General features: G+C 35.1%; 1 protein-coding gene across 1 annotated transcript in view; it reads right to left on the bottom strand.

Moving 5' to 3' along the window:
* Positions 1-27,150, bottom strand: part of ADAMTS16 (ADAM metallopeptidase with thrombospondin type 1 motif 16) — a 242,995-nt gene that overhangs the window by 65,225 nt on the left and 150,620 nt on the right. Inside the window, exon 18 of the mRNA XM_044657869.1 lies at positions 12,670-12,796. Coding sequence (XP_044513804.1) covers positions 12,670-12,796 — 127 coding nt within the window. The remainder of the gene's footprint in view (positions 1-12,669; positions 12,797-27,150) is intronic.

The raw sequence follows: 27,150 nt of genomic DNA, 5'->3' as shown, positions 1-27,150 counted from the left end.
TGATGACTAAAATCTTAGATATAGGTCATGAGAGAAATATAGCTACTTTAGAACTGCACGCCTAAGTTAAAAGTGTTCATCGACACCCATGCTTGTTCATATCTCCTATTCTGATCTAGTAGAATATTTTTAAAAGGAGAAAAAAATGTTGTAGTTTAACATTTGGTACACATTTCCTCTCTATAGTGCTTATATACATCATTCAGACAGGTATGTTACCAGTGTTTATAATATAAAAATGTAGCAAAATGGATAGTTATTCTAGCCAAATCATAGCAGTCACTCCACTTAGCTGAGTTGAGCAACACAAAGGAAAGAAATATTATTGTGATTTATGGCTTATGGTTCAAAAGCAAGTGATAAAAATGCCTGATTCGTGCTGAAACCCAGGTTGGAGCCTTGGTGTGCCAGTGGGATAACTGTACTGTGTGTCTGCCTCAAACTCAGTGTGAAGGTACGCCTTGATGTGGGGGAGGAGTAGAGGAAATCAAAGATTTCTGGCTCATCTTCATCCCATAGGAGTAAGTCAGAATTGCTGACGCCTCATTATTTAGCCATGATGCTCCTGCTGGCAAAAGACTTTCAGACATTTTAGAATCGTCTTCATCTCACAACAGAACTCCTGAACTCAAAACATTCTGCACCCTGCAGAGATTTATGACTTCAGGGGATTTCATTAGTCTAATGACCCCTCGTTTTGACAGTAATCCAACATTGTGAGCCTTCCACAATACATGCATGCCTTTGGTTGCTGACAGAGGGAGCTTGGGGGTTTCTAAAAGGCACTACAGAAGTTTTTGTTTTTCATTCAGATTTTAAAAAGAGAATGCTAGGGTTTTAGGTATTTTAAAGGTCCCATGGCCCTGGCCACCCAAATGCCTTGGAGATCTATCTAAGGCATGAATATGAAACACGAAATTGTACCATTTTGAATCATGCCCTTTGGAAATTAGCAAGTGCACCAACTCTTCTACAGGGTAATCTGCATGCTGCTGAGCCCCAGCTAGGTCATGAAGTTACTCAGGAATAGGATGACAGATCACTGACAGTTTTGGAGATTAGCCATGGGAGCCTCCGAGGGAGAATTATTCTAATAAAATAGTCACATTTTCATTGTTTCCTAATGAAACTTTTGGTTTTCTGCCCAATGAATAGGCAACTGAAAAGCTTTGTCAGCAGCCTGGATAAGGCCATGGTTAAAAAATTAATTCATAGAAAAAAAGGAAACAATTGGGAAATTGTCTTCAGGAAATTTGATTTCCTTGATGGAACAGCAAAATCAAAAGGCAACTGTTAAAGACTGACATATATTTAATTCCAGTGTTTTATTATGTAAAATTGACTCGGTCCATCAATTTTATTTAATTTTGTATTTGCATTGACTAATAATGATGAATTTTAATCTGTCTTTTCACATTACAGCATTTTCCCCCTTTCTTTATTCTTTTGCTCCATGTCTGATGATTCAGTGCATTCAAAAGTAGATGTCATGGGTCATTAAATAGGAAGCTATGTTCTTAAATTTACTGTTTGTATTGATAACTCACTGTCTTTCAAATTTTGTTTCAGAAGTCAAAACACATGAAATATGCCTTCTAAGGTGTTCTCTCAGATATAGGGTTATTATAGCAAAGAGATATTTGGACAGGGAGTCAGAAAATCTAGATGTGAGTTACAGATCTGCCAAATTTAGCTATATGAATTTGAGTATTCATTTAATTTATGAACCTCAGTTTCTTCACCTATAACCAACCAACCACAAGCATTTATCAAATATCTTACCATATACCAGGCACTGTGCTAGGCACTGGAGAAACCTAGACAAAGAGGAAATAGTTTTTGCCCTCAAAAGGATTATAATCTATTTGGGGAAGATGACATGTATTATATGTGATAACAAGATCATTTTTGGAGAAACTAGCAACTGGAGGAATTAGAAAAGGTATCAAGTAGAAGATGATGCTTAAGCTGTGCCTTGAAAGAAACTAGGTGTTATATGAGGTAGACTTGAGAAAGGAATGCATTCTAGGTATGAGAGAGTCATTGAAAAAGACAAAGAGATGAGAGATTACATGCCAGGTATGAATATTAGTAAAGATAATTTGACTGGATTGTGGCTGTGCTGGAAAGGGAATAAAATATATTAAGGTTTAAAGTAAGGTAAAGAGAGGTTTTAAAGAGTCTTAACTATCCAAGAAGTTTATTTTTGATTCTGGACATAACAGGGAATAACTAGAGTTTATTGAATGATCTGCGATTTAGAAAAATTACTCTAATATCTGAGGAGAATGATTCCCTTCTTTTTTTATCATTCAGAGTTTTGTAAGATCAAACGAGATGAATTATGTAAATTCACTTGAAATCATAATGAACTCTATAGTTGTAACTAATTTTTATGAATGGGGGACAGTCATATCCTCGAATTTTCAGATTACACTTCAAATGTGATGCTAAAATTTATTTCCATTCCATTTTGGTAATGCTATATTAATGGCTCAAATTCTGATTCCTGTTCCTCAGACTTATGATGACAAATTAGAATGCTGCATTCTTTGTGAATTTGATTCTTTGCTTAGCTAAATGATCAAGATATAGTAGTATATAGTGCTATACTAGTAATATATAGATAAAATTGCTTGGTGTGGCTATCCCAATATCAGAAAGTTTCTTTGTAATAAAAGATAGGAGAGTATATTATAAAAAAGAGCTATAAAATGGTCAGAAGGCTGGCAGGGATAATTTGACAAGAAAAAGAAGAACTAAATGCATGTAGCTTCACTAAAAATACATGAGAGGAAAAAAAAACCTGACATATCTTTAAATATTCTCTCCTTTGGGGAGGTTAATGAATATTTGGGCAAAGAGGAGTTAGTGGACATGATTTATTTATACTTTCAAATATCCTTTGAAAGATTAAAATATTAACAGGCAAGAGAGTAAATATTAACTAAAAGAGTAAAATATTAACAATAATCAAAGACCTACTTTCTTTCTCCCCCTCATTCCCCATGATCCTATGGGACTTGTGGGAACATATGGAATAGAGAACTACTGAGAAAAAGATGGTCTTTATACAAATCTTTTTCTGGTAGAAAAGTATTAATAGAAATTCTTAGGGACCAGCTCTGGGACCAATTTTATTCATTCCAATTTATCCATTAAGAATATGGAAATGGAAAACCAAATGTCATCCTTAAGGATATAGACAACATTATGATGAAAAAAGCTATGATAATTGGAACAAACTTCAGAAATGTCTTACAAACTTCTAGGAGCAGAAGAGTGTCTAAGAGCTTCAAATGTAAGATAGTGCAGCTATGACAATGACTAAAACTCAGTTTCTAAAATGATGAAATTTGATTTAGCTATGAGGATTCAGGAAAAAAAATTCTGGAATCTTACTGAAAGTAGGCTTTAACTACATATTTTTAATTAATTTCTTGATTTAAATATTCCTTGGAGATATATATGCAATATGGAACTGCAACTTAAATGGCTTATAAAATCTTTGGCATCACCATGAGGGAACCAATAAATCAGAGGGAGCATGGAAAGTAGTAGAGAAATCCAAAGAGCTAGGTTTTGGTCTTGGTTCTGATAGCTCCTTGTCATATCACTCTGTCCTTCAGTTTCTTCTTTAAAAATAGAGAGATAATAGTAGACCATACTTAAAAAATACTTGATAGTTATAAAGTTATTTCTACATAGCCATCTATACATATACACACACACATACACATACATAAACAAAACCAAAGTTGATACAAGTATCATGTGTCACCATTTTTAGAAGAGGAAACATTAAATGATGTGTCCAAGTTTATTAGAAGTAGAAACTGTCTTGAGGGAAGGAGCTAAAATGATGAAGACAAAGATCAACAAAAAGAAGAAAGACTTTATTAACTATATCCCAGAATATCAAAGGTAGGAAGCACCCTTGGAAAGACAGTTTTAGGATAAGTAAAAATATGGACTACTTCATACATAGTAGGTCATGCATTTTTGAAACTCATTAATGCTGTACACACTGAAAAAAGATACATTTATGGAATTTGAATTGCATAAAAGAATATTGAAGTATATTTAAGAATGTGATTTCTTTGATGAGGCTTTTATGTGAGACAATCGTTGGCCCTCTAAATCAATGAATAAATTATGTATTTTTAAGTGCCCAGGAAGTTTCAGGCTGAGAGCCAGGTGCGAGGTTTATGATAGCAAAAAAGAAGCAGTTCTCAAGGAGAGACTTCTGTTGGAAGAAGCAACATTTAGATGTATAAATAAATAAAAAAATATGCAAGGTAATTTGTGGGGAGAGTTTGGGAAGATTGCTAGCAGCTAGGGGTGATTAAGAAAGGTCTCATTTAGCAGGTAGAATTTGAATGTAGCTCTGGAGGAAGCTAGGGAGTATAAAAGAAGTACAAGAAAGGACAGAGTGCATTCCAGGCATATTGCTGTTGTTGTTTTTCAGCTGTGTCAAGGCCTTCATGAATTCATTCGGGATTTTCTTGGCAGAGATATTAGAGTGGTTTGCCATTTTCTTCTCTGGTTCATTTTACAGATGAGGAAACTGAGACAAACAGGGTTAAGTGACTGCCAGGGTTCACAGCTCAAAACTGTCTGAGGCCAGAATTAGTCGTAAAAAATGAGTCCTCCTGACTATAGGCTTGGCATTTTCTCCACTTTGCTACCTGGCTGCCCATATTCCAGGCATGGGGAGCCACCAACACAAAGGCACAATGATGGCATCTCACATATGGGAAGTAAGGGTAAGTCAACTTAAGTATAGCATATATAGTGTACAAAAAAGGAGGAGAGAACAAGAAACCTAGAAAGGATGATGGAAATAAGCTGTGATGGCACTTTAAATGACAAGCAATGGATTATGGAGGCACCTATATCAAGGATAGAATCCATTATTTTAATCAAGTATGGAATTTTGACATTTATATGTTAGTGTGAGTATAAAAAGGTCTGGGATGAATTGTATATTTAATTAATGCAAGAGATCAGATGATGGTGAAAAAACAGTAAGGAAAATTTGACTCAACATCAGGAAAATCATTTTGTTTTTGAAACCTAATAAAATTTCAAATGGTCTCATGTGGAAAGCAATGAATTGACATATTTAAAACTGGACTAGACAAGACAGAAGGAGTATGCCATAAAGAATAATACTGAACAGACAGGAAAGAGAAAAAATGACCTAATCAGTATCCTTTTCTCTTCTATCTATGGTTCTGTAACAAGAGGAAAAACCTAGACGGTTTTGGTAATGTACATATAAGAAAACCCCAGGGCAGAGGAGAGCTTTGCTTTCCCCTACTGGGGTTGCAAGGGTCTTAGGTTTCTTTCCACTATAGGTCTCTTGGGAAAGATTTATTAGTAAGGAAACATGGTTTTAAACATAAAAGAAAAGGAGAAAAACAATGCTTTAATAAGAAATAGTCTTTACAAAAAGAATACAGAATTGCATAGCTCTTTCTACAACTTTTTTTTGGGGGGGTGGTTAGGAAAATAACATTTTAGTGAGTCTGATTTATTTATCTTAAATCTCTCTTCCTTTAGGTTGGGGTTTTGTTTTTCTTTTCCCCTAACCCTCTTCTGTCTTAGTATCAATTCTAAGACATGAGCATGTCAAGGGCTAAGCAGTCAGTGACTTAGTGCCCAGGTTCACACAGTTAAGAAGTGTCTGAAGCCATATTGGAACTCTGGTCCTTCCAACTCCAAACCTAGTACTCTATCCACTGTGCTACCAACATGTCCCTAAGTCTGTTGATCTTCACCTGGAATCTGCAAACCTGTTTAACTTTTTAAAAAAATAATTATATTAGTATAATTGGTCTTTGTAGTCTTTTCATTTTATGCATTTAAAAAACATGATCAGGGATCCTGAGACTTTACCTGATCAACAAAGGAATCTATGAGACAAAAATATTTAAGAACTCCTATTCTAGGCCATCATATGCCATTGCTTCCTAAAGTCCTCCTTGGCTTGGCACACTTAGGTGAGATTCTACATGTATTTTTCACTTTGCAAATTAGCAATAAATATTGGATAATATAATTAATCACTCATTAATTTCAACCCTATTAATTTGGAATTTGTCACAATTCTCATAGTCCAAGACTGCAGCATGGTATAAAGGTGAGAAAGGCACCCTCAAAGCAGAAAGACTTGGGTTCAAATCTTACCTCAGCCATAAAGTAGCTATGTGACTTTGGGAAAGTCCTAATTTTTTAGTGCTCTAGGCATTTCTCTCATTTTTTTAATTTCAAGGAAAGTATCAACCTGCATTGGTAGAGAGAACTCATTAGACAGTTTTCTGTATTAATGGAATCCCAAGGATAATCCCTATCCTCTATCTAACTTTTTAAGGTGATATTTACATTTATAATAGCTTCATGAAAGAGCATTTGCCAAATGAATTGATATATTCAGGACAATAGAAAAAAGTTTAACTGACTTTCTCTTACAATGTCTAATCTCTATATTTGTAATATCAGTAAAATAAATCCCAATGATTATCTGTTTATTAATGTTCCCATTTAGCAATATCCTTTAGGTCACTGTGTTTCAGGAGCATACGTACTTTAACGCCAAAGAATTACATATATGTAAGAAGATTTAGTGATTTAGATGGACTCTGCCTTAAGTCACCTTAATGAGTGAGATTTTATTGTGCAAAAAGCATAGCTAAATAGATGATGCCAGGGATCAAAATACATTTCTGGTTTAGCAGAAAGTTAGATTAAGAAAGATATAATAGTTTTGTCATAAGTAGAATAAATTATATCATAGGGGAATACAGCAATAATTCTTATTCATAATTTAATTACATATTGAGAGATTTTAGAAAGTTACATTAAATTTGTCATGTTAATGTAGAAAAAAATGAAACTTGGGAAAAAGGAATAAAGATAGTAGCATAATCTGTTGCCAGGAATGAGGAACAGACCTGATTTCTTTCTTCTCCACTTTCCCCTGACAGAATGATCATTTTACCAGATAATCATGCAGTCTCATATCTTGTCTCAGAAGATCATGATGTGATATTCCTAAATTATCCTGAACTACCTGCATTTGTAGATCACTTAAATCAGCCAGCAGAATGATCCCATGATAATTTGTCCTTTTGCAACTCTCTTTTTTTTATAAAGCTATTTTTACAGTTTCCATGATCATCTATGCTCAAAATGGCTATTGAACCAGATTCTCCTGGGTATATAAAAACCTCATAGGGCTGTCTACATGCTTTTAGGTCCATAAAAATTTGGTAATAGGGGCATAAATTCTCAAAATGTGCTTCACTATACATGTTGGGAAAACTTATGAACCCCATGCAAATCACTACTCAGAGTCATGGAACCCAATCTATAGGCCTTCCACTCAATAAAGTAATGAAAATTTATGCACTGGAATTCCTTGAACAAATCTTGAATATTCCCTATAGCACCAGGCTTTAGTAGCTCACAGAGCCAGGAAATAATTCGATAGAAGTTGGACAGTAACATTGGGTATGAACATGGATATTTATACCATCAAATTAAAGCATGCCTGGAAAAGGAAAAGTGCAGTTACACTGAGATTAAAAGTACAAATGACATGATGATATGAATGAGACAAAGAGAAATTCATTTACATAGATTCCTTTGATTCACCATTGGAATGGCAAAATGATGAAGAGCAACAATTCTTTACCACCCCTCCTCCCCAACAAATGAATAACTGAAACACACACACACACACACACACACACATACACAACTCTCCAGGTCTTTCCTCTTAGGTAGAAGAGAATAGGAGCTAATACTTCATAAAAAGTTTTGGAGTTTTCACTACTTTGCAGAGGAAGGGAAAGATAAGAGATCAGAGAAGCTTAGAAGAGGCCTCTAGTAGGAATGAAATTCATGCTCACTTTTTAGGGCTGGACGCAGTAATGGTACGTATACATTTGGTAGCTATCATGGAAAGTACCTCTGACATCCATCCAACAAAACCTGCCAAATGGTCTTATCTTTGTTCTTGGGAGGAACTAAGTCTGTCTTATTAAATAAATTGCTGTAGGTTATACTTGGAACCAGAATTCATTTTATAATTCTTAGTCCTTTTCTTCTGGGTTAGAACATATACTTTGCTATAGCTCTTCTTTTTACTTTAACAGGTGAACTCAGACTTGGACCTCATTTGTATTCTGAGAGGAAACAGATGCAGAGATTCCTTAGCTGTCCATTGGAGGGAGTGTATATCAAGGTGCAAGGACTTCTGGAGCTTTCACAGTATCCTACAGACACAACTTTTGCTAAAAAGGGAGACTTGGGCCAGTTTCTATATACTAGCCTCCTCTAGGTAATAGAGTATAGTATAAAAATCAGGAATCAGATAAACTGGCTTTCTGGCCCAGCACCTATGATCTTGAGGAAATCAGCCTATCTCTGAGACTCAGTTTCCTTGCCCGTATAATGGGGGAAATGGTACTTGCCCTATCTACCCCACATATTTGATACAAGGATTAAATAATATATTGTGTAAAAGTATTCTTTAAACACAAAATTCAAACTTGTTACTTCACTGGTATCTTTAGAGTTTCTTTAGAGTTTCCTGCTACTCAACAAAGTGCTTGATGATAAAAATCATTTACCATAAAACTTGTGCATAGGGATTTGGTGCCAGCATTAATCTAAGAATTTTTAATAGACATGGGAGTGGAAAAGAGGGAAACTTACAAGATGGTTAAGTAATGGGGGAGAACTGACAGGAGTAGAGGGACTATTACATAACATTATGGGCAGTGAAGATACAGTTTACATAGGAATTATGTGAGTCCCATAGTTCAAGTTGTTCCAGTGACACATTGGTCAATAATGGTATTACAAGCAACATTTGGATGGGATTGTGGCAAAAGCTGCAAATTTTCTGCTCAATTTTATCAAACACATCAGGAAACACTATTAAAGGAAAATTGACCATTAGTGAAAAGTAAACCACATGTTTTTTAAAGATTGTTCTCTTGATGTCTGAAAAGGAATACTGTTCTCAACTCTGGCTAAGAGGTTGGGTTTTTTGTTTGTTTGTTTTGGCCAGGGCCATATCACTTGTTATGTGTACACTTCTATAAAGATGGCTTCTATTTTTACGACTTTACCTCAGATATCTCCCCTAACTCATTTCACATTTCAAAATGTGGCTAGTCACCTTCCTCCACATGACATATCAAACTCAACATAATGACAGAATTCATCTTTCCTCTAGCCTTGGTAATAATTAATATGTATATATATATATATAATAGCCTTGGGATTGTAAAGGGAGAAAATATAGAAAAAAAAAGATAGTTCAGGATAGTCTTAGGACATTGTCAAAGGTATCAGGATCCGGAGAAGAACCAGTGAAGGTTCTGAGAGATAGTGGTCAGAGAGGTAGGAGAATTAGAATTATGGGGGAAAAAAAGACAGGAAAGAAAATGAGAAGACATGATCACAAGAATCGAATACTGAAGAAAGATTAAGGAAAATGAAAGCTGAGAAAAAAACCAACACACTGAACTTGTCAATTAGAATATTGATGACCTTGAAGTGAATAGTTTCAGTAAAGTGAGGAAAAAAAGAAGGTAGATTGCAAAATGGCTCAGTTGAGGCAAATGAGGGAGTAGACGTAGAGAGCTTTGATTATACTCTCTAGAGTTTAATCAGTCAAGCATATGAGAGAACTAATATCCTAATGAAATTTTACATGGAATCATAAATATAGAGCTAGAATTAAAACAAAAGAAAACAAAACAAATACCTTAGAATCTCTTCACTTCTTTAAAACCGGGTTCTTGGGGGGCACCTGGGTAGCTCAGTGGATTGAGAGCCAGGCCTAGAGATGTGAGGTCCTAGATTCAAATCTAGACTCAGACATTTCTTAGCTGTTTGACCCTGGTCAAGTTACTTAACCTTCATTACGTAGCCCTTACAACTCTTCTGCCTTGGAACCAATATTTAGTGTTGATTCTAAGACAGAAAGTAAGGGTTTTAAAAAAACAAAAACAAAAACAGGTTCTTGTCACCTTTTGCCCAATTGTCTGCTGTTTGATCTTTGCTTCAAGTTTCTACCTACCCTCTCTACTCAGCTATCACACTGATCTTAAAGTTCAAGTCTGACCATATCAACCCACCCCTCTCTCTATTTCTAGTCCATTCAGTCAATTCCAGGGGTTTCTTTTATATTTCTAGAATCTATTATAAAAATCTTTTGGCTCACAAAATCCTCTATATCCTGGCACCTTTCTCATTGTGAGGATAAAATGAAAGAATAGTTTCAAAACACTTTGTATGCCTTAAAGCACTATATGAATGCTAGTTACTAATAATGATAATTATTTTTATGTCCAATTTTCTAATTTTCTTATGCCTTATCTTTTCCTCCCTCGCATATTCTGTAACTCAGTGACACCAGTCTCATTCCTATTTCTTGGATGTAACATGCCATCTCCCAGCTCTAAGCATTTTCATTGGCCCCAACATGTCCTCTTTATCACCATCTCCTTATTTCTCTTGTTTCTTTCAAGTCTTAGAAAAGTCTCATTTTCTGAGAAACTTGTCTTCAATTCTGTTAATGCCTTCCCTCTGTTGATGACCTCTTCCAGTATATGCTCATATACCTTGTTTGGACTTAGCTACTTGAGAGCAGACCCTGATTTTTTTGTTTTGTTTTCCTTTGTTACTTTTTGTTTGTTTCCTTTGTATCTGCAGAACGTAATACAATGATACTATGTAGACAGTTAATAAATGTGAGTTGACTTATAGAAATAACTTTTTATTCTTTACTTCTTGTCTAAACTATTTACTTGTGTCAAAGTAAAACTGAATAGAGTACAACTTTTAAATAGACATCATGTTGACCTAATTAAAACAGATCTATATCCAGTAAGTGGATTATGGGGAACTCTCACTATTTGCATATTTACAATTCCTAAAATAAAAGTGTGGATTTTAGTGAAGTTTATATTATTAGAATGTTAATGCAGAGGAAAGATGATATTGTGTCAGAGATACCATAAGGAGGCCTTCCTTCATTTGGTTTCATGTTGGATTATGGACTAAATCATTTCTTCTGTCTCTCCTTACCCTTAATAAAATAATAATTCTCAAAAAATTGAATTGTCCCCCATCCACTCATGCTTTATAACTTTAATCTTGGATAGTTTTATAAATGCATATGTACAAACCCAACAATGGTATGGCTGGATCAAAGGGCAGGCATTCTTTTATAGCCCTTTGAGCATAGTTCCAAATTGCCAGCCAGAATGGTTGGATCAGTTCACAACTCCACCAGCAATGAATTAATGTCCCAATTTTGCCACATCCCCTCCAGCATTCATTACTCTCCCCTTCTTTCATTTTAGCCAATCTGCTAGGTGTGAGGTGATACCTCAGAGTTGTTTTGATTTGCATTTCTCTAATTATTAGAGATTTAGAACACTTTCTCATGTGCTTATTGATACTTTTGATTTCTTTACCTGAAAATTGTCTATTCATGTCTCTTGCCCATTTATTAATTGGGGAATGGCTTGATTTTTTTATACAATTGGTTTAACTCCTTATATATTTGAGTAACTAGACCCCTGTCAGAGTTTTTTGTTGGGTTTGTACCCCAAAGAGATCATAGATAACAGACTTGTACAAAAATATTTATAGCCGCGCTTTTTGTGGTGGCAAAGAACTGGAAAATGAGAGGATGCCCTTCATTTGGGGAATGGCTGAACAAATTGTGGTATATGCTTGTAATGGAATACTATTGTGCTCAAAGGAATAATAAACTGGAGGAATTCCATGTGAACTGGAAAGACCGCCAGGAATTGATGCAGAGTGAAAGGAGCAGAGCCAAAGGAACATTGTACACAGAGACCAATACACTGTGGTAAAATAGAATGTAATGAACTTTTGTACTAGCAGCAATGTAATGACCCAGGACAATTCTGAGGGACTTATGGAAAAGAACGCTACCCACATTTAGAGGAAGAACTACAGGAGTGGAAACATAAGAAAAACAACTGCTTGAACACTTGGGTTGAGGCAGACATGATTGGGGATGTAGACTCGAAACTACCACACCCAATGCAACTATCAACAATTTGGAAATAGGTCTTGATCAATGACACATATTAAAACCAGTGGAAATATGCATCAGCCATGGGGGGGAGGAACTTGGGGGGTGAAGGGGAAAGTAAGAGCATGAATTATGTAACCATGTTAACTTATCTAAAAAATAAATATTAATAAATGTTTAAAAAATGCTTATGTATAAATATATGCTTATATAAGCACATATATACACTTATACATGATATTACAAAACCTCAAATTACTCCAAATTATTAATTATGACACCTAAAACAAAAGTGATATAAAAATAAAAGAAGTAGAAAAGCTAAAAAAAAATGGTACTCTGGATATAGTATAGTTTTTATGGATTTCCCCCTCTGTGGGGATTGCTATTATATATCTCTTGAATGTTGGTTTCCTGTGATTTGACCTTTAGATATCTTGCAAAACCTTACAATGTTGCTTTTGTCATTTCCATTTTTTATAAATGAAGAATTCTTGTTACTATCTGTGGCTCCATTACTGTATTTTTTATGTCATCTATGATAATTTGAATGTAAAAGATAAAAATCGGCTTTTTACCTGGGAGGACAGGCTGGCATTTTACAAGGTATGATCCCTGTAACTGGTCGAGTCCTTGGATTGCAAAAGGATGTGTTTACTTGAAGTCTCATGTCTCGGTAACAGCCTTCTTTTGTGGTCATCTGTCCTGTGTAGAAGGGGCAAAATAGTGATAATGAAAGCACTACAGAGGATGTAAAGAATATTTGATGAGTTTAATTAACTACATTTTTTCTTTTTTTGTTTCTTGAATACTTTTTTTTTGGCATTTTTCCTGATTGTGATCACCTCCCCCACTCCCCAGATGTTTATTTTGTCATGTGATTACTGATCAATTAGGCTACTATGGAGATTAGATATTCTTAATACCAAATATAATACTTTTTTTTTTTTTAGGATTTTTTTTTAAACCCTTGTACTTCGGTGTATTGTCTCATAGGTGGAAGATTGGTAAGGGTGGGCAATGGGGGTCAAGTGACTTGCCCAGGGTCACACAGCTGGGAAGTGGCTGAGGCCGGGTTTGAACCTAGGACCTCCTGTCTCTAGGCCTGACTCTCACTCCACTGAGCTACCCAGCTGCCCCCAAATATAATACTTTTTAATTTCAAGATATTCTGTCTAAGGAATAAATTTGGTCTAACTTTCCTCAAAATCTCCAGACAATAAGTTGTGCTTTGAGGTATGTTTCAGTCTGAGTTTGCAATTATGCTCTAAATAGCAATACAGTGGGAAGTGCTGGGGGAAAAAAGCAGCAGGAAGGATTTAAAAAGGAAACAAAGTGACTTGCTGATTCCAAATGGCAGGAATCTCTAGGAAATTCAAAGTGCCAAGCCTTACTCAAGCCCTGGCAAGTTTCAGTACTTGCTTCTTCTTATATAGAAAGGTAACTTATACACTGAACTTGCTAACATTCTTTGAGAGACTGGAAATGCAAGGCCTATTCTAAGCCTCCTCTTCCTCCCTAGTGGTGTTTAAACTGTGGAATTCTTAGATGACTGAAAATGAGCCAAAAGGCTCCAAAGATTCAGGTTTAGACAACCAAAAGCAAGTCATCCAGGTGGCAACAGGAAACATTTGTGTACATCAACTTCTTATCAAGGAATGAGACTGAAGGAACTTGGAAATTGGGGAAGCATGGGGATGTACAGAAGGAGGTACGCAGAGGTTTTTTTACCGGACATCTGTAAACTTAAAAAAAATTACTACATTTCAGTAACTATTTTCTTTGTAATCATATATCTTTTAGTGAATGTGTGATTCTCAGAAGGGGTCTTTTCCAAACTGCCAAAGAAGTTTTTGAATAAAAAATGAGACTATTGGTAAAGTGCTTAGCACACTACCTAGAATACAGTAGGCACTCATTAAATGGCTATTTCTTTCCTTCTTCTATGATACAAAAAGAATTAAGAATTCCCTTGATTTAGAGGAAAGAACATTGGATTTAGAGTCAGAATACTTGAGGTGGGAGTCTGTCCTAATTTGCCCTCAAACTAGGTGTGTGACTAAAAACAATTACTCAATTTCCTCTTTTGGGAGCAGTTTCAGTTTCCTAATCTGCAAAATGGAGATGATAATTGTACCACTCTCTTTACATGGTTGTAGTGGGTTTTGGTGAGCAAATTTATTTGAAGCGCTTTTAGCACTTTGTGACGAACAGAGCACTCTTTAAATGTCAACTATAATTATCTTCTACTATAGAGTTGGTAGAGGAAATAAACAGACATTTTGGGATAGAAACATGGGATTTAAAAAAAAAACCCTTTCCTTCCATCTTAGAATCAATACTGTGTATTGGTTCCAAGGCAGAAGAGTGGTAAGGGCTAGGCAATGAGGGTTAAGTGACTTGCCCAGGGTCACACAGCTAAGAAATATCTGAGTTCAAATTTGAACCTAGGACCTCATGTTTCTAGGCCTAGCTCTCAATCCACTGAGCTAGCCAGCTGCACCGAGAAAAATGGAATTTTGTGTGCTAATTCATATTGTCACAAATCTCCAAGCTTTTTAGTGTTTACCCCATAATAAATTCTATTTTTCAAAGTATATCTAAAATAAGACAGATTAATAATAAATAGTAGCTTTTGAAGGAAAATACCAAAGAACCATTCCACTAAAAAAAAGGCAAAAAACAGGACAGGTTTCTTAAAAAATTATGAATGACTGAAGATTAAAAAGCATTATTCTCCTTTTAGTCATATAAAGCAATAAAGGGTCCATAGAACTGAATTACATATTGTTCCCACCCCCTCCTTCTTTTATTCCTGTTCCTCCTTCATTCTCGGACCCATGCCAGAACACAACCTATCCTGACATTTTGAAATTTACCAACACAGCTGAATTCGCATGCTCTGACAGATGATGAAAGGGTTGCTGACAAGGTAGCTGACTAAAAGGGCAGTTTCAGGTAAAAAAAAAAAAGAAAAAAGAGGACAGATGGTTGTAGACATGAACTCTTCTTCTCTTCCCCCCTTCCCAAATCTCAAAGACTAAATTATTATAAGAAGTTAAATGTTTTCAGGGTAGCTAGGTGGCTCAGTGGACAGGACCTGGTCCTAGTTTCAAATCTAGCTTCAGACACTTTCTAGTTGTGTGACCCTGGGCAAGTCATTTAATCCCCATTGCCTAGCCCTTACCATTGTTCTGCCTTACAACCAATACCCAATATTGATTCTAAGATGGAAGATAAGGGTTTAAAAAAAAGTTAAACCTTTTCCTCTTAAAAAATTAAAAGTCGTTTAAAGTATACAATGGTAGTTCAATTGGAATAGAGCTTCTGTTTTGTCAACAAAGAATAAGTAATTCAGAGAAAAAGTTATTAGATATATTACAAAAGAATCTGTTTTTACAGTTCCAGGGTAGATATATGCTCCTTTTCTCTGAGAGTCAAAGAATAGAAGTAACCACTAAAGCTGGAGATATTTGGCCCAAGGATCAATGCCATTTCCCCAGAATTTGATGCCTCAGGCTATCATTCTGATGAAGGGGGAGAGACTATCATGAAATCTTTCTGCATAAAACTCTTCATTGTTTGATCATCCCACTGTTGTGTGGAAGGTTAATTTAGTATTAGTGTAATTGATCAAATTCATTTTGACCAAATGAAGGTAATTATATTATTCCCTGTAACCTATTTATGACCAATTATTTCTTCATCATTCTAAAGTGTAACCACCATTTCTCCCATAAACAGCATTTTTCCTAGAGAAATTATGATCATGACTTTTTTTCCTATTAGAAATTTCTGCATTTGACTAGATGTGTGATTTCATCAATATAGGGAGCTTCTGAGGAGGAATTTTTTCAATCAGTGCAGACTGACTGCAATTTATAATCTTGGAGAATAGCTTGGGTTATTGAGAGGTGAAGTGACTTTTCTAGACTCACAGTCAGTATGACAAAAAGTATCTTCTTGATATTTAAGTCAACTCGCTCTCTACTTTGCCACATGCCCTCTCAACAGAAATATTAAGAGAATTTATTGAATATTTTGAGTTCCTTAAAGGCTAATGGTGGTCCATAACTATGTCAACAAACTAAAAACTTCCTTGTTCTTTTCCCTGTGTGTATTACTTGCAATTTTAGAACTGATGCAAAGGGGAAAATTCACAATCTTATAGTCTGAAAATTGTTGTTCTATCACAATTTAATATAATTGAGAATGGGAAGGGCAATCAATTTTTAATGGGTCAATCCTTCAAACTTTTGACATAAACTATGTTCCCTGGGAATTACATTTGGTCTTTTTACTTTTTTAGAGGATCATTTAGTAAATTGTAATAATAGTGCTATATTTTGAGTCAAAGTAGGGGGACAAAAAGCATGATATTAAGAAAAAATTACAGTTGGGATATACTGAAGCAAAAATTTCATAAATGCGACAGTGTCACATGTAGATTACTTTTAAAAATGATAATAGTAAGTAGCTAGGTGGCACAGAAGTTACAGTGCTGGTCCTGAAATCAGTAGGATCAGTTTTTCTGAGTTTAAATCTGGCCTCAGACATTTATGAACTGTGACCCTAGGCAAGTCACTTAACCTTATTTGTCTCAGTTTTCTTATCTATAAAATTAGCTAGAGAAGGAAATGGCAAACCACTCCAATATTGTTGCCAACAAAGCCCTAAATGGTGTCACAAAGAGTCAGAAGTGACCAAATAACAAAAAATTACTAATTTAACAATACAGGTATCCCTTCCACATTATAACTTTCCCCACTGTAGTTATGATAAATCGCAGGTTGGTATAAGCAATTAAATGGAAATTTGGGGGAAGTTTTGTATAAACCAAAGATAACACACAGATAACAGATGATATGGAAAAAAGTTTAGAAACTCAGAAATACACAAAATAGGTTAAGATCAAATACTTAACCCAAATTTGACAATAAGGTATTGTAAATATCCCATAAAGGAAAAAGAAAAAAAAATAGACTTCTTCTCTGGTACAAAGGTAGAGCAAAAAAATTTATGTGGATTTTCCAGATCGCAGAGATGCAATGCCCCAACCTTCATGAAGTGAATGGGATATGTGCACTTGGTTATCAATGTACAACTTATAGGTCTAAATGTCACTTTGCATATTCCATGCATTTATGTGTTGTTTGTAAAATCATACTTTACCATAAATATAATTGACTCAGGTTAATATTTTTGTGGTTCAGGTTTTTCAGTTTTGTTCTATTCTTTTTTAACTCCATTTGAGGTTTTTATTGGCAAAGATCCTAGAGTAGTTTGCCATTTCCTTTTCTAGATCATTTTACATATAAGGAAACTGAGAAAAACAGGGTTGAGGGACTTGTTCAAGGTCACGCAGTTAATAAGTATCTCAGGCTGGATTTGAGCTGAGGTCTTTCTGACTGAATTCAGCACTATATGCACTGTGCTATCTAGCTGTTCTAGGTTAGCATAATGTTATTTAATTACAGTTAGGACAAAAGAGCACAACTCAGTCATAAAACACATTGAAAAAGTGCCTGAAATGGGGCTTAAATAAATGTTTTCTGCTTGGTGATAAGCAATAAAATTGTAGCCATAAGTAAGAAATGAAATGATGATTTGTGAAAGATCCCTTCTGCAGACATGTTTAGAGGATCTCTTGACTTTGGCATGGCATTTACTTTGACTCAACTTAAAACAGGAACAGATTCTGTAAAATTCAATCCTGGAAAAGTACTAAAGTGCTGGCTAATATCCAAAGTGAGAAGAGCAAATAACAAAGTCATCTGCTTACACTTCAACTACAAAATCCAATTTTTTGATAGTTTAAACTGTATGTCTTTATTAAAGGCATTACCGTATTAAAATTTGGCCGAATCTTGCTTTCTGTGAAGAAATTTAAGATTGGTGAACTTTAAAAATACCTATTAAATCAAAACATGGCTTTATTTATTAATGGCCACTAATGACCTGTAATAAAAGTACAACTTCTTGGCTAAAATTAAAAGGAATTACCTTTAGGAACTGAATTTTAAGCAGAAGAATAATTAAGTAGACAAGGGTTCTTTTCTGTTATAGATATTAGTGTGAGCCCAAGCTTTACCATGGCAAAAACACTTGTTAGATTGCCTCCATATCAGCAAAAATATTATGCTGCTTCTAAAACCTTAGTTTGGGTAAAATTGAGTGGTATCTTATTTCTGAAGTTCAACGTTTATTTCTGGGTCTGCGTAGGAATAGATGGAATATCTGAATAAATATCTGATCAACAAAGAAACAAACAAACAACAAAAAAATATCAAGGACACAGGGTAGCCTTTTTTGAATTGGTTATCTATATTACTAAAACTTTCCCCTCTTATGATAACTACCTTTGTGACTTTAGGCAAATTACTTAATAGTCAGTCAGCAAACACTTGTTAAGCATTACAATGTGGTAGGCATTGTGATAAATACTAGAGATATAAAGAAAGGCAGAAAAAAATACCTCCCTCAAGGAGTGTCTAATCTATTGGAAAATACAACATGTAAGTTATTAGTTACATTCAAGATATAGGCAAAGTAGATGGAAGGTAATCTTAGAAGAAGAAGGCAGTAGGAGCTGGAGAAAATAGGAAAGGTCTCCTCCAAAAAATAGAATTTGAGTTGATCCTGGAGGAAAACCAGGTAAACTCTGAGATGGAAGTATGGAAGGAGAGTATTGCAGGCATTAAGGCATGAAGATGGAAGATAGAGTTATATATAAGCAATAGCAAACAGATCAGTATGGCTGGAGTAGAGAGTGTATGTAGAAGGGAGGACTGGTAGGAGAATAATTTGTGTTTCTGCTCAAAGGGCTAAAAAACAATACATGCCCTTTGACTCAACAATTACATTATTAGGTTTGTATCTCAAATATATTTAAAAACACACACAAAAAGGAGAAGGGCATATCTATTAAAATATTTAAAGCAGCTCCTTGTGTGGGGGCAAAGATTTGGAAAGTTAAGGAATACCCATCAATTGGGGAACAGCTGAGTGATTGTAATGGAATACTGTTGTGCTAAAATGACAATATGAAAGAGCTCAGAAAAACCTGGAGAGACTTACACGAACCGAAGCAGAGTTAAATAAGCAGAGCCAGAAGAATGTATTGTATACAATGATAGTAATACTGTACAATGAACAACTGTGAATAACAAGCTATTCTCAGCAATGTAATGATCCAAAACAATCCCAAAGGATTCAAGATAAAAAATGCTATTTACTTCAAGAAAAAGAACTGTTGGTGTTTGAATCCAAACCAAAGCAAACTCTTTTAATTTTCTTTCTTATTTTTTTGATTTGAGTTTCCTTCCACAAAAGAATTAATATGGGAAAATGTTTTACATGCCTGTATATATAAAATCTACAGGAGATTGCTTACTCTCTCAGAGAAAGAGTTGGGGGGTAATTCAAAAATCAACATTCTTTGAAAAATGTTGGAAACTGTTTTTATATATAATTGGAGAAAAATTAAAATGAAAAAGATTAATTATAGAGTAACACAGTTCTTTGATCTTTTGGAATAATGCCACCAGCCTCAACAAACAATAGCTAAGTCTTTACTATGTTTAGGGAAGCACTGGGTACTAAAGACCCAAAGAAATCTAAGGCACCATCCCTAAAATCAAGAGGCTTACAACATATTTATGAAAAAATAAACATATACAGAGATTTTAAAAATTACAAAGTAAAATCTATAAAGAGACAAATGAACATGTGCTATGTAAGGCCATGAAATGGAAGCCCTTTCTTACTTAAACCTAAGGCTATGGTCCCTTGGAAGTCATTCAGGGAGTGCTAATTTATGTAACAATCACTGTATGTTTCCAATAGTGCAAAAAGGGGATATATTATTATTTATAATAACATAATCATATTAATAATAATTTATTATGTAATAGCAGCTAGAATTTATATAGTGATTTAAGATTTACAAACTTCTTTAGAGACATTATCTTATTTTATCTACACAGTAACCCCTGGATATAGGTGCTATTATTATACTCATTTTATAGATGAAAAAATGGAGGCCAAGAGAAGTTAAGTTACTTATCTAGGGTCAAACTCTATCTGAGTTGACAAATCTGTCTGAGGGCAGATATAAACTCAGGACTTCTGTACACTGCTGTACTTGACTAATTTAGCACTCCATGTTCTTAAATATAAATTGACATATTTGGGATCTCTTAGTAGTACACATGATTACCAGTGATCAAGAGAATATAGTAGTGCTTTTTAATTATTTTATCCCTAGCCTAGAGGACAATAGCAAAGGGAGTGTTGTACCTTCCTTGTACAGTGGTATTCTCTACTTTGGGATATGAGAGAGCCTTTAGGGGGGCGTAGCAGTAACCTGGTTTTATCTGCTCCAGCAGCACTAAGCAATGATAGATTGCTTAATATAATCAGGTTTTAGTCTCACACAATACTATCTTTATTGAGTATATGAACTAGTTCTGTGATGCTTAGGGAAGGTTATACCTGCAGTGAAGGAGAGCAATGACAGTGTATGCAATATGCTTAACTTTGAATGGCAGTTCCATAACAACTAAATTATAGAGGACTATAGATATGTGGGGAGACCTTTCACGTGAGAAAAAGTATGCAAAAAATGCTGAAGAAAGAAAGTTTCACTCTCTTATGCCACTGAGCCAGCCATTCAGGCAATCATTCTATCTGGCTGTTGCTGCTGTCGTACTTTTCCCTACCTGAACTTGCACCTTCAACACTGGATTTCTTTTCCAGATCTCTAGAATCCATCTGTTAGTTTCTGAGTGAGGGATTTAATTGAGCTTTTACTTCCACAATTGGACCCAAAGTCTGAATGGCTGAGTGGGTACAAAGTGACCTGACCCACATATATAACTAAGCCCATATTCCATTAAAGACTTGACTACACATTCCCAGCTTTATTTCATCCATCCTTCCATCCATCCATTGAGTTCATTTTTCCATCTATCTGTTGCTACATAGCCTCCCACACTCTGGCCTTTTTTTTATTCTTGTAAATTTCCACCTCTTATTTTGGGTGCAGTAATCAAATCAATAGTACTATTAATTTATTGGATAAGAGTGCGATAGAGAAAAAAGATTCAGGGATGACTTCAAAGTTTTGAGGTTGGAACAGATTATGGTAAAATTAATGTCATAGGTTTGTGAAAAATCAATAAACTAATATTTATTAAGTGCTCATTACATGACAAGTATTGTAATAGACTCTGGGGATATAAAGGCAGAAAATTAAAAAATCCTACATCTCAAGGAACAAACATTCCATTGTGAGAGAAAACACGGACATATAAGTATATTGAATTAATTTATTTATTTGTTAAGAAGGAAGAGCCCTGATGAAACGTTTCCTGTAGAAGGTCTTATTTGAATTATATCTTGATGTAGGAAGGTATAAGTGAAGTGGGAGTAAGGAAGGAGTAAGTTACAGGCATAAGGAATAGCTAATACAAAGACTTATGGGGATGTAAAATGGAGTACTATGTGAGGGGATTAGAGAGGACAGTTTGGTTAGACCATGGGTTATGAGAAGGGGGAAAACATCTAAGGAGTCTGGAAAGATTGGCTGGTGTTATGTTGTGAAGGGCTTTAAAAAACCAAACATAATTGATCTTAGAAGCAACAGGGAAGCGCTGGAGTTAAGTAGGGGAGTAACATCATTGGATTTGTATTTAAAGAAAATCAATGCCCCGGTGATGTAGCATATAGAATAATAAGCTACCCAGTGTCATATTATAAGCTCCCAATTGTTAAGAAGGTAGAATATCAAAGTCTCACTGATCAGAAAATAGAAGAAAGAACCAGTTATTGGTTGGTTGAATACATCTACAGGCCACTTGATTGTCAGAGGCAGGAAAAACCCAGGGAAATCTGCCCCACTTGATTATTATGACTTCCTACAAAGTTAGCATCAAGAATTAGTTGTGAATAATTATTGAGTTACTTTAATGTAGGTGTGAGGAACTTAAATGTTATGTCTTTGTGGATTTTAGTGGAGTTAATACAAGTGTGACATAACCTAGTTCTGTGGTATTGCAATGCCATGTGGGCAGTAAAGCTTGCTATAGCTACATAATTTTCAAAATTGAGAGTGTGTCAAAATTGCCATCACTTGTGGGCAGGGGTTCCTCAAAACGGTTAAGAGATAAACACCTAAGGATGCAAGACAAACGGAGTCTTTGATGCAGGTGGGTTAATTAGATCTGGAATGGAGGGATAGTTTTCCTCTGAAGTAAAGAAAAGGAGGGAGGATGGCTATTTTAAGGTGGTGAAGAGGATGTATAAATAGAAGTATTTTGTGGCTGAGAAAGGGGGAAGATAAGAGGACCTGTAGTGGAATGCTTCAGTATTTTAAGTAAAGCAAAAGTGAGATTTTTCTTCTATGTACAACATTTACAGAAACTTTGGCTAATGTAGAGTACAACATATGGAGTCTATTATACCTGTACTCCATAATCTGCTCTGGCTTCCTATTTGCTTCCGAGTGTAGTTTAAAGTGTTGACTTTAATCTATAAAGACCTGTATGGCTTGGGACCCAGCTAACTTAGAGATTACTTTTCTCCTTATTCAAAATTACTGTGATTAAAATCAGCTGGAGAATTCTGCTAATCATCCCCAGACCTAGATCCTAGGGAATCATAGATGGGAAGCTTTCCAGGGAACTTCCTGATCTCTAGTTCCCTCATGTATTTTGTAAGGTCCTTGTTAGCTGACCTTCCATGCATCATACACGTTCTGTCTTTTGGTCTGACAATTCTCACTAGGGAGTCTTCTGGGTTTTAATTTAATAGAAATTTGAATTTGTAGGTTTAGTTCAATTAATATTTTTCACATGGAACAAGACTGCCTAGGGCAATGAATTCATTTTAGTAAAAGTTAATAAAGCAAATATGACTTATATTAAATTATTTCATAATGATTTTTAAAAATAAAAAGTAATAATTTGCACATAATTTTTCATTGAATGATCTCAAACACTTACCATTCATCAAGGTTTATTACATTGTTGATCAGACCTTGAAAGTTCAAATTCCCAGTTCTTTGCTCTAACCACTATTGCCTAATCCCTATGCTCATAGCAAAACAAATGAGGTTTGATGGAGTTTGGGTTTGGGAATGAAAGTGGGAAGGCACTCACCTAGAGAAAGAGGGCAGCTGTGTTGAGGTTTCCTCAGAGGCTTTACTTCAAAAGCCTCAGTCTACCTTGGAATGCGCAGATAGATTTACTGATATTGTATATTATGGTCAATATTGGAATCTCTTCCTGAAGCGATTAATGATTTACTAATGCCAACTCACTCTCGATACTTCCCATAGTTTTAGAGGCAAAGGATGACAAAGCATAGATGTGTTTTTGGTCTACTTCTATTATTTCTACTCTAGGTCTTTGGAAGTGGGTGCACACTTCTTTGAACTTTGATGTGGATATGAACACACAGAATGCTAGTCTATTATATATAAAGATATATAATAATATAATATATATATATATATATATATATTTAGATCTTTTCATTTTATAAATAAGGACAAGAGAGTTCTCATTTTCCTAGGTTCTTTCCAAGAGTATCAGCATCTATAAGAATGTCCAATGTTTTGCATATAGAGTAATACACATTTTGATCAATAATCCACGGGGAAAAATACATAAGACATACATGGTTTGAGCCAGGTATAAAGGGTGCATATATTATATATCAGGAAATAATCTCTCCCTGTCCCTTTTTCTATTTAAAAATTAAAAAAAAATCTTCCTTCTATATTAGAGTTGATATTAAGTATTGGTTTCAAAGCTGAAGAGGGCTAAGGGCTAGGCAATTGGGTTTAAGTGACTTTCCCAGGGTCACAACTCTAGGATTTGAACCTAGAAACTCTTGATTCTAGACCTGCTTTTTTTTACCCACTGAGGTACCTCTACCCATCCCCCCCTTCAAAATTTGAATTGTTATAGTACCACACCTTTAGACTTTGGATTGGAGTCAGGAAGACTTGAGTTTGAATTCTGTCTCATTGACTTACCAGCTTTGTAACCCTGGACAAGTCACTTAACTTCTATTTGCCTCAGTTTCATCTATAAAATGGAGTTAAAAGTGTTATCTACCTCCCAGTATTGTTGTGGGGATTAGATGAGATAATATTTGTAAGGTATTTTATAGACATTAAAAGGCTATTATTGTTGTTATACTAATGCATTTATTAAGTCATCTCAGCCTATGAATCTTATACGTAATAATATTTGTAAAGCACTTTGTAAGACTTAAAATGTAGTTACTGTTATGACAAATGTATTTATAATAAGTATTATCATAAAGGCTGTCGTTATCTTAAAATCAGATCAAACTAAAGAAAACATTTCAAGAAGCCTAATCTTGGAATCAGAAAACTTGAGCTCTTTACTAGTTCTCTATGATCTTTTGGTATATAATTAGTTAAGCATTTTTATTATAACTTCCTACATATATAGGATTAAAAAGAAACTAATTCTATTTAAATATATTTATCAAAATATTAAAAAGACAATTTTGTGGACTATAGTTTAAGAATCCCTGTATTAAAGGCTTAATTCAGTTTCACAAACTTTTAGGTACCTATACAAAAACATTCTGAAAGGCAGCATGATGTATAAGAAAGAACTGGCTTCTGACAAAGCTTGATTGAGTGACCCTAGGAAAAACACTTAAAGTCTCAGGACCACAGACACTTCTCTAGGACAAGAAGTTGCAGAACAATTTTTGATCTGCTTTCCTCCCTAGGAACAAAATTACCTATCTGGGCAAGGCCAAGTAAACCGACAAAAGATAGTATACACTGTACTCCTCGAAGAGTCCCCAGAGTGCCTCCTTGGCACCTAGTATTTCTGCTTCATCACAACAATCTTGGTTATCAGGTTTCCAAGGCCGTAGATGATAGATAGGTGGGTCATTTAGCAAGTACTTATATGTCAGGAACCGTGCTAAATGCTATCAGTACAAATCCAAGCAAAAGAAGATAGTTCTTACCCATGAAGAATTTATATTCTACAAGAAGAAAACATTAAAAACTAGAAAGAGCAGTGAATGGGGGTGGGGAAGGGTACATGGGAGGGAAATCTACTGGGGAAGAAATGGAAAAGTCTGTAGATCTGGGAATGGAGCAAAGAGGGTAATGAGTGTGGGTGACCCTGGTGAGAAGTTAACCAGTTAGAAAAGGGAAGAAAGTACTACATAGAGACACACTGATAAGCAGTAAGAAATAACAGCTGTGAGTGGTTAGAAGGAAAGCTCTGTGACTCAAAGAGAAGAACACAAAACAATAGTCTAGGGTAGCTTATCATACAATTGAGGGCACCAATCTAGTACAACAAATACTCAGAATTGTGTCCCTGTGTTATCGAAAGTTTAAATTATGTTTATTATGTGAATTTTGTATTATATGAATATTATTTATATAATATATAATATAATTATATGAATTCATGCATACTACATGCATATGTAGATGTGTTATATGTATAGATATATATGTATTATATGTATGTAGTATACCTATATTATGGCTATAGGTATATGTGTATCATGTATATTATATATACTATATAACATATATGGGCATATCACATTGTAATATGTATGTATGTGATATACATGCAACACACGTATATAATATGTATGTATTAAAATAATATGTATGTATTAAAATAAATATGTAAGGGTAGTTAGGTGGTACAGTGAATAGAATTCCAGGTCTCATCTTCCTGATTCATTGTCCTGAATTCAAATTTGGACTTAGACATTTATTATCTGTATGATCTTGGGTCAGTCACTTAACTCTGTCTGCCTCAGTTTCCTCATCCATAAAATGACCTGGAGAAGTGTAACAAATAATATTAATATAGAAGGACATATTTAAAATATTAAGGTTTTATTAACTGTCATATTATAATTATATATATATATATACATGTATATATATAAAACTGTCATAACTATAATTAAAAGCCTGGTGCCTGATAAGAGCTAGTTCAAATGCCACGCCATGCCTTCCCACCTGATTTGCTTCAGCAGGCAAAAGGCTGGTCCCAATCACATCCTGAGTCTTTATATCTCTGTCTACATTATCATATTTCCTGCCCACCTGTATTATGCAAGAGGAATCATGCGAAATGTAGTTTTCAAGTCCCCTAAACGTCCACAGGAAGTTTAGATCAGGGATCTCAAAATTAGTTCAAGAATGCCCAAATTTCCAATATCACAGAAGGAAGTGGCAAAACACTCCAGTATCTTTGTCCAGAAAAACTATAAAGAGGTCATGAAGAGTTAGACATGACTGAAATGAATGGACAACAACAATATTATATGGCCATAGAGGAAACCTAGAATAGTGGATAGAGAACTGGTCCCAGAGCACAGAAAGTCTGAGTCCAAGTTCCACCCCTGACATCACTGGTCATGTGACCCATAGTACATAAATCACTTAACTTCTCAGTATTCTGGGCAACAATCTGAAATGACAAGTTGTAGAGGAAGTGCTGTCTTGAACTTATAGAAGGAGTTTCCGCATCAGGGAGTTCTTTATATCACTGAAATCAGAGGTCCAGTCCCTATTCCTCTGCCCATAGAGAGAAAGGAAAATGGGTCATACATTTTACAAATAGTTCCATTTGAAATGACTAGGAAAACCTAGATGGCTGAATTATTATTATAAAAGAGCCTACATTTATAGTTTATGTTAAGGTTTGCAAAGTACTTTGCATATCACATTGGAGCTTCACAAACAACCCTTTGAGACAGGAGTTATTGTCATCGCCATTTTACATAAAAGGGGGAAATCTTCATGGGCTGAGGGTAGATATTCCCCCTAACTCAGTGACAGGTTTGAGGCCTGTCAGTTACTCCTAACCTGGTTAAGCCCATTTGTCAAGACAGTTTTTTGTTGGGGTATAGCTACTGCTCATGTTACAGCTTCTTGGAACTACAGATCAGAATTGAGTGAAAGGTGGACACCAAAGGTGGATGAGCAGCCCTGAAAAGGGTTTGGCAAACCCTCACACCAGAGGTGC

The sequence above is a fragment of the Gracilinanus agilis genome, chromosome 1 (assembly GCF_016433145.1).
Source record: "Gracilinanus agilis isolate LMUSP501 chromosome 1, AgileGrace, whole genome shotgun sequence".
Classification (NCBI taxonomy): Eukaryota; Metazoa; Chordata; class Mammalia; order Didelphimorphia; family Didelphidae; genus Gracilinanus; species Gracilinanus agilis.
This window is presented reverse-complemented; position numbering and strand designations above follow the sequence as displayed.